Source organism: Melanerpes formicivorus, unplaced genomic scaffold (assembly GCF_026170545.1).
Source record: "Melanerpes formicivorus ecotype bairdi unplaced genomic scaffold, bMelFor1.0.p_v2 SCAF_11, whole genome shotgun sequence".
Taxonomy (NCBI): Eukaryota; Metazoa; Chordata; class Aves; order Piciformes; family Picidae; genus Melanerpes; species Melanerpes formicivorus.
Window position 1 is genome coordinate 17744620 of NW_027142363.1, and position 8913 is coordinate 17753532.

The 8913-nt window shown below is 58.3% G+C and overlaps 1 protein-coding gene across 1 annotated transcript in view; it reads right to left on the bottom strand.

Moving 5' to 3' along the window:
• Positions 1 to 363: 363 nt before the first annotated feature.
• Positions 364 to 8913, bottom strand: part of ACE2 (angiotensin converting enzyme 2) — a 14303-nt gene continuing 5753 nt past the window's right edge. The window contains exons 3-6 of the mRNA XM_068144822.1: positions 6137 to 6237; positions 5191 to 5307; positions 3219 to 3413; positions 364 to 1166 (exon numbers count right to left, since the gene is read on the bottom strand). Coding sequence (XP_068000923.1) covers positions 1046 to 1166; positions 3219 to 3413; positions 5191 to 5307; positions 6137 to 6237 — 534 coding nt within the window. The 3' untranslated portion in view covers positions 364 to 1045. The remainder of the gene's footprint in view (positions 1167 to 3218; positions 3414 to 5190; positions 5308 to 6136; positions 6238 to 8913) is intronic.

An 8913-nucleotide genomic window follows, 5' to 3' on the forward strand; every position in this document is an offset into this window, starting at 1 on the left:
CCCTGTTTGTGCACAGCCTCTCCCTGCCCTGCTTGTGAACAGATTCTCTCTACCCTGCTTGTGAAGAGCTTTTCCCTGCCCTGCTTGTGGGCAGCTTCTCCCTGCCCTGCTTGTGCACAGCTTCCCTCTGCCCTGCTTGTGCACAGCTTCCCTCTGCTCTGCTTGTGCACAGCTTCCCTCTGCCCTGCTTGTGCACAGGTTCTGTTTCTCAGGCGCAGCCAGTAGCTCTGAAGCCTCAGTGTGCACTCAGGATGTGTGGCAGCTGAGGCAAGGGCTGAGGCAGCTGGGTGAGGAAGGCTTTGCCCATCTGCTGTTCAGGCAGTGTGTTCTAGATGCAGATGCCACTGTGACACAGAGACCTCCTAGGGCACCTTGCACTGGTTTTATTTGGGGGAGGGGGGGAGAGCCTGGCTCTCTGCAGTACTTCTCAAGCACACAGTTAGAGGAGTAACTTCTGTTGCATCTCCCTCACAGAGCTGCAGTGCTGCTTAGTCTTCAACCCAGACTCCACTTCCCAGTGGCACAGATGTGCTGAAGGTGCAGAAATTGCAGCTGCTTCATGTGGGATGGAGTTCCTCATCACTAAGGTCCTGCTGGTGGTCAGCTGGTTGTTTTTTTCCCCCCCTCACTCTCTGTTAGATGCAGTTGTGAGGTCTCACATCTGGCAAAGATCAAGATGCTCCTCGTGGGTGTCAGGAGCATGTGGATTGTCCTTATGTCTGTCTTGATCTGGACACAGCTGTGTGCTTCCAAGCTCTGGCATCTCATTAGGGAGGGAACAGGAGAGGTCACTGCAGCACACTGCTGGGAAGCAGCACAGGCAGGGGGCAAGGTGATGCACAGCACGCACAGGGATGCCACAGCACACAGAGGTCTTCCTTCCTTGCACGCTCCCTACTGAGCAGCAGCTTGAGTTGCTGCCGGCTCTGAGCCAGGAGCTGAAGGGTCAGGCAGGTGGCACTGTGCTTGCCGGCATCCACAGTGCTTTGGTGCTTGAAAGTTACAGGCAAACAAACCCCAGAGCCCTTCAGTGGAGCCAAGCCTTCTAGAATGCAGTCTGTGTCTCATCAGCAGTGTGAAAGCCTGGGTTGATCTCCCCCACGTCTTCATAAGGGTTCACCTCCCTACGGCCTGCTCCTGCCTCAGTCCTGCTCTCTCTTGCTCTCCTGGAATGCAGATTGATGTCACATGAGAAGCTGCTGCTCTGCTCCAGGCCTCCCAGCTGCCCAGCCCCCCTGGAAGTAAATGATGCTGGGCTGGGGAGGTGGATGGAAGAGGAACTGTGCTGGGCTGGGGAGGTGGATGGAAGAGGAACTGTGCTGGGCTGGGGAGGTGGATGGAGAGGAACTGTGCTGGGCTGGGGAGATGGATGGAAGAGGAACTGTGCTGGGCTGGGGAGGTGGATGGAGAGGAACTGTGCTGGGCTGGGGAGATGGATGGAAGAGGAACTGTGCTGGGCTGGGGAGATGGATGGAGAGGAACTGTGCTGGGCTGGGGAGATGGATGGAAGAGGAACTGTGCTGGACTGGGGAGATGGATGGAGAGGAACTGTGCTGGGCTGGGGAGGTGGATGGAGAGGAACTGTGCTGGGCTGGGGAGGTGGATGGAAGAGGAACTGTGCTGGGCTGGGGAGGTGGATGGAGAGGAACTGTGCTGGGCTGGGGAGATGGATGGAGAGGAACTGTGCTGGGCTGGGGAGATGGATGGAGAGGAACTGTGCTGGGCTGGGGAGGTGGATGGAGAGGAACTGTGCTGGGCTGGGGAGATGGATGGAGAGGAACTGTGCTGGGCTGGGGAGATGGATGGAGAGGAACTGTGCTGGGCTGGGGAGGTGGATGGAAGAGGAACTGTGCTGGGCTGGGGAGGTGGATGGAAGAGGAACTGTGCTGGGCATCAGCAGAACTGCAGCAAACCTGCTGTGTTCTTAGGGAAAGGGAGACACAGAAGCCCAGCCCAGGGCCCTTAATGCAGGGAGGGAACACTGTACCACTGGGCAGCCTCCAGCAGTGTGGCTGAAAGCTGCCAGTGCTGCTGGCTGTGGGCACCTCTGCTGCTGGAGAGGGCTCTGTGTTCTCAGCAGGCCACCCCAGCCTGGAGAAAAGAGGGCTCTGGGGAGACCTTGGAGCAGCCTTCCAGTACCTGAAGGGGGCTACAAGAAAGCTGGGAAGGGACTTTTGCCAAGGGCTGGGAGTGATAGGATGAGAGGGAATGGATTGAAGCTTGAGGAGGGCAGATTGAGACTGGAGAGGAGGAAGACATTCTTTGCATTGAGGGTGGGGAGACTCTGGCACAGGTTGCCCAGGGAGGCTGTGGCTGTCTCCTGCCTGGAGGTGTTCAGCACCAGGCTGGATGAGGCCTTGATCAGCCTGGGCTGGTGGGAGGTGTCCCTGCCCATGGCAGGGGCTTGGAACTGGATGATCTTTGGGGTCCCTTCCAAGCCAAACCATTCTGTGACTCCCCCTTGCAGCAGGGCTGGCAGGAGCCTGCCCCATCACCACAGCTCCCCTGTGCCCACAGCCTCCAGCTGCCTTGGCTTTAGGCTGCTGCTGCTTAGGGAACTGCAGCTCCTGCTGCCCCTAGCTGGGGGCGAGGACACAAGCAGCTCTGATTCCTTAGCTTGCTTCAGTGAGACCTGAAGCCTGCAGCCCAGCTCCCTGCTGCCCATCCCCTGCTGCCCAGCTCCCTGCTGCCCATCCCCTGCTGCCCATCCCCTGCTGCCCATCCCCTGCTGCCCATCCCCCTGCTGCCCATCCCCTGCTGCCCATCCCCTGCAGCGCAGCTCCCTGCTGCCCATCCCCTGCTGCCCAGCTCCCTGCTGCCCATCCCCTGCTGCCCATCCCCTGCTGCCCAGCTCCCTGCTGCCCATCCCCTGCTGCCCATCCCCTGCTGCCCATCCCCCTGCTGCCCATCCCCTGCTGCCCATCCCCTGCAGCGCAGCTCCCTGCTGCCCATCCCCTGCTGCCCAGCTCCCTGCTGCCCATCCCCTGCTGCCCATCCCCTGCTGCCCAGCTCCCTGCTGCCCATCCCCTGCTGCCCATCCCCTGCTGCCCATCCCCTGCTGCCCAGCTCCCTGCTGCCCATTCCCCTGCTGCCCTGCTCCCTGCTGCCCATCCCCTGCTGCCCATCCCCTGCTGCCCTGCTCCCTGCTGCCCATTCCCCTGCTGCCCAGCCCGGGGGATGCCTCCCAAGGCTCAGCACCAGGAGCATTGATCACTCACCTCCTGCGATCTCTCTGCCCGGTGATGATCAGGACAACGACCCCGATGACGACCAGGCTGATCACCACTCCGAACACGATCAGCCAGATGGTGACTGGCGGCTCGTAAGGCGTGGCCAGGGTCGGGGGGATGCCCTCAAACTCCAGCGAGTAGTCGTCCAGCCGGAAGGCTTCGTTGATGCGGCCCCGAGACCGCCTGCAGGGAGGGCAGGGATGACACAGCCTGGGGGCCAGGGCTGCCGGCTGCTGGGTACCGCTGCAGCGTGCCAGGCTGCCCTGCACCGCTCAGCACTGCTCCTTCGGCCATGGGGAGGGGAGGGACAGCCACAGCAGCCCCTTCCAGCCCGAGGGACATGCCCCGGCACTGCAGGAGCTCCTGACCTCACTCCTGACAGCTATCAAAACAAAGCAGCGCTTCTCACTGCCCTCAGTACCTGACAGCTTTGGGGATGGAATGGAATGGAATGGAATGGAATGGAATGGAATGGAATGGAATGGAATGGAATGGAATGGAATGGAATGGAATGGAATGGAATGGAATGGAATGGAATGAACCAGGTTGGAAAAGACCTCAGAGATCATCCAGTCCAACCTATCACCCAGCACCATCTGATCAACTAAACCATGGCACCAAGTGCCTCATCCAGGCTCTTCCTAAACACCTCCAGGGATGGGGACTCCACCACCTCCCTGGGCAGCACATTCCAATGGCCAATCTCTCTTGCTGGCAAGAACTTCTTCCCAACATCCAGCCTAAACTTCTCCTGGCACAGCTTGAGACTGTGTCCTCTTGTTCTGGGGCTGGGTGCCTGGCAGAAGAGACCAACCCCCACCTGGCTACAACCTCCCTTCAGGGAGTTGCAGACAGCAAGAAGGTCTCCCCTGAGCCTCCTCTTCTCCGGGCTAAGCAAGCCCAGCTCCCTCAGCCTCTCCTCACAGGGCTGTGCTCCAGACCCCTCCCCAGCTTTCTTGCCCTTCTCTGGACACCTTCCAGCAGCTCAACATCTTTCCTAAGCTGAGGAGCCCAGAACTGGACACAGGACTCAAGGTGTGGCCTCAGCAGTGCTGAGCACAGGGCACAATGACTTCCCTGCTCCTGCTGGCCACACTCTTCCTGATGCAGGCCAGGATGCCCTTGGCCTTCTTGGCCCCCTGGGCACACTGCTGGCTCATGTTCAGCCTTCTCTCAACCACTACCCCCAGGTCCCTCTCTGCCTGGCTGCTCTCAGCCACTCTGACCCCAGCCTGGAGCACTGCCTGGGGTTGTTGTGGCCAATGTGTAGAACCTGGCACTTGGATGTGTTCAGTCTCCTGCCCTTGGACTCTGCCCATCTGTGCAGCCTGGCAAGGTCCCTCTGCAGAGCTCTCCTGCCCTCTAACAGATCAACTCCTGCCCCCAGCTTGCTGTCATCTGCAAACTTACTGCTGATGGACTCAATGCCCTCCTCCAGATCATCAGTAAAGATATTGAACAGGCTGGGGATGTCCATGGTATATTATCTGTGCCTTGCTTTGCCCCCTGAGCCTCTGCTTGAGCAATAATGAGAGCAGCACAGGGCAAAGGGTACCAGGGTGTCCTGCTGCACAGGAGGATGCACCTGAGCCAGCAATGTGCCTTTGTGGAGGCATTGCAAAGCCAGCTGGCTGTGTTGCTGTGTGAGCTGCCCTGGGTGCTCCTGCTCTGGCAGAGGGCTTGGCCTGGCTGCTCTCTGCAGCTCCCTTCCAGCCCCTGGCACTCTGTGATTCCATGACAATACTTTCTGGTAGGGTGCTGCAGCCCAGTGTGTGATGGCAGCTTTAGCAGCCCCCAGAAGCATCTCACATCACCTGAAGAGTTCCTCCCCTCCCACTATTTCCATGCTGAGTGCAGATCTGACTTTCTGCTCCTCCTTCTGCCTAAGGTGGCTCAGCACTGCTTTCCCTCCCAGCCCTCTGCTGCTCTGCTCTGTTGCTCTCAGGGAGCAGAATCTCACCTGATGGCATCTTCCACCTCAGCTTTGGGCACAATGTCACTGATGTTCCCTGGCATGCTGACAGTAAGGTAGAAGGAGATCCTCTGAGTCTCCTGCCCAACATGGATGTCTGCAACCCTGGGCAAGAGAGAGAAGAGAATGGCTTTGGGTTCCTGAGCTGTTCAGGAGCATCACCTTTACCACCCAACACCATCTAATCAACTAAACCATGGCACCAAGTGCCTCATCCAGGCTCTTCCTAAACACCTCCAGGGATGGTGACTCCACCACCTCCCTGGGCAGCACATTCCAATGGCCAATCTCTCTTGCTGGGAAGAACTTCTTCCTCACCTCCAACCTGAACCTCCCCTGGCACAGCTTGAGACTCTGTCCTCTTGTTCTGCTGCTGGCTGCCTGGGAGAAGAGACCAACCCCCTCCTGGCTACAACCTCCCTTCAGGGAGTTGGAGAGAGCAAGAAGGTCTCCCCTGAGCCTCCTCTTCTCCAGGCTAAGCAACCCCAGCTCCCTCAGCCTCTCCTCACAGGGCTGTGCTCCAGACCCCTCCCCAGCTTTGTTGCCCTTCTCTGGACACCTTCCAGCAGCTCAACATCTTTCCTAAACTGAGGAGCCCAGAACTGGACACAGGACTCAAGGTGTGGCCTCAGCAGTGCTGAGCACAGGGCACAATGACTTCCCTGCTCCTGCTGGCCACACTCTTCCTGATGCAGGCTAGGATCCCATTGGCCTTCCAACCAAATTCATCTCCCCTGGTGTCCCACACAGGGGGCAGGCACCAGTTCTCCAGGCTCACTTCCACCACTGGGGAGCCAGGGGAGACAAAGCCTTCTGCAAGCACTGAAGGGACCTAACCTCAGCATCTTACACCTCAGCTCAGGCTCCTGAAGGCAGGGGAAAGTCTGCCTGGCACCAATGTGACTGAGCAAGCACAATGAAGCAAGGCACTTACTGGAAGTCAACCTCCTGGTCCTTCACCTCTGCAAAGTATTTCCTCATGGCATAGGCAATGGTTGACTTGAACAGGAAGAGCTCATTTCCATCCCATTCATACTGCAGGAACAGCACAAGAGACACTCAGCAGAGATGACAAATCCTCTGGCTCTGAGAAGTGCCCTGAACAGGTGCAGCAGATGCGATGCCTGGCAGGCAGGTCAGGGTGGGCTCTGTGGGCAATGGCAGCACTGCAGGAACCTGCTCAAACCTCTGAGCTCTGCTAAGCTGGGCACTCTGAAGGGCACTCTGCTGGGCACTCTGCAGGGCACTTTGAAGGGCACTCTGCTGAGCACTCTGCTGGGCACTCTGCTGGGCATGAACCAAGCAGGCAGCCCCACTGCAGCATTCTGATACCTTCACATGGGCTGCTGGAGATCATCACATCCTGCAGTGGCTCAGGCTGGAAGGGAGCTCAGAGCTCAGCTCCTCCAAGCTCCCCACCATGCCCAGGGACACCTCTCAGCTCCACTCAGCTGCTCAAGGCCTCATCCAGCCTGGCCTTCAACACCCCCAGCAAGGAGGCAGCCACAGCCTCCCTGGGCAGCCTGGGCCACACTCTCACCACCCTCACCCTCAACAACTTCTTCCTCAGCTCCACTCTGACCCTGCTCTGCCTCAGCTCCAAACCATTCCCCCTTGGCCTGGCTCCAGACCCCCTCAGCAAAAGTCTCTCTGCAGCCTTCCTGCAGGATGCCTTCAGCTCCTGGCAGGCAGCTCTGAGGTGCCCCTGGAGCCTTCTCTTCTGCATGCTGAACACCCCCAGCTCCCTCAGCCTGTGCTCACAGCAGAGCTGCTCCAGCCCTGGGATCAGCTTCGTTGTCTCCTCTGAACCAGCTCCACAGTGCTCCCAGTTTCTGTGCACTGTGAGCCACATAAAGCAGCCAGGGCATTGCTCTGTGTGGCTGGGCTGAGAGTCCTGCCCCAAGCTCCCCCTCCCTCTCCTCTGTGCCAGTTTGTGCACACAGCAGTGCCCACTGCTGCCATGCCAGCAGGCAGAGCCACGTCCCCAGCAGCTCAGCCTAAGGGACATCTGTGGGGAGGCAGGAAGCAGGCAAATGGAAAAGGTTCCTCCCAAGCTGGTGATGTGGAGCGGTTCTGAGGGGCAAATGCATGGCTTGCTCCCCAGAGCCTGGCAACCACCCAGCCAGCCACTGGGAGTGAGGAATCTGTAGGAGATTGCTGCACAGCTGCTCAGTTGCACACCAAAAGCCTCTGCTGGCACCAGGCAGGCATGAGAAGGGCATTAAGCTAACCATTAACCCTAATGGCTAATAAATGTGCTGTAATGTGGAGCCTGCCCGTGGCAGTGCCATCCCCTGGGGCTGCACCTCACTCGACCCAGCACTCCAGCAAGCAATAAAGCTGCACCCAGAGAGAGCTGCAAGTGAGGGCAGCAATTCCTGGGAGAAACCAGCCCCTGGGGCTGTGTCCTGGGCAGCTCAGCAGGCTGCAGCATGCAGGGCTCATCCCCCTGCCTGGGGACTGGAGGATCACTCATGTCCTGCAAGGGGCAAGTGGAGATTAGCAGCCACGGGGGCTCTGCACTGCAGCTTCCAGGCTGCCTCTGCCAGGCTAGGAGCATGAATAGGATAGAATAGAATAGAATAGAATAGAATAGAATAGAATAGAATAGAATAGAATAGAATAGAATAGACCAGACCAGGTTGGAAGAGACCTTCAAGACCATCATGTCCAACCCATCAACCAATCCAACCCACCTAAGCAACTAACCCATGGCACCATGCACCCCATCAAGTCTCCTCCTGAACACCTCCAATGATGGCGACTCCACCACCTCCCCAGGGATGAGGTCCAGCCTAGAGTGAGGGGCAGGTTTTCAGCCTGGCCTGAGCCCATGCTCTGTTTAATACCTTTGGGCTTTGATGAGGTTTGTCAGCTGCTGCCAATGCATTTTGCTGCAGCAGCTGGGACAAGGCAGGAAAGCTCTTGGAAGTATCTGAAGGCTGGGGAGGGACTTTTCAGGATCTCAGGCAGTGATAGGACTAGGGGGAATGGAATGAAGCTGGAGGTGGGGAGATTCAGGCTGGATGTGAGGAGGAAGTTCTTCCCCATGAGAGTGGTGAAGCCCTGGAATTGGTTGTCCAGGGAGGTGGTTGAGGCCCCGTCCCTGGAGGTGTTTAAGCCCAGGCTGGATGAGGCTCTGGCCAGCCTGATCTAGTGTGGGGTGTCCCTGCCCATGGCAGGGGGGTTGGAACTCGATGATCCTTGTGGTCCCTTCCAACCCTGACTGATACTATGCTACTAAGTGATTCTCCTTGTCTGGAGCAGAAGCAGCCACAGCCTCCCCTCAATCCTAACACCAAAGCTCTCTGCATCAGGGCTGGAGGGCAGAAGGGCTGCCTGCTGGATCAGCACCTGGGAAGATGGCAGCCAACAGGCAAATGCACATCCACAGAGGAATGCTGACAGGAGAGTTTGGGTGTGAAATAGAGGGCATTTGGGAACAGAGAGTGGGATTCAACCAACCCCTCTGCCTTAGCCTCATGTTCAAAACGTGAGTGGCTGCTCTAAGAATGAGCTCTGGGTGTAGCCACCACAAGGGAAAGCAGAAGTAGTTGTATGGAGGCCTTATTTAGGCACATCAGCACAGGAGCAAAGCAGCCCCTGTCAGTGCAGAGGTGCCCCCTGTGCCAGCCCTCCAGGCCTGCTCTGCAGCAGGAGAAGATGGACTGGCACCTCCCCAGGCTAGCTCCAGCCACCAAGCCAAGGTGT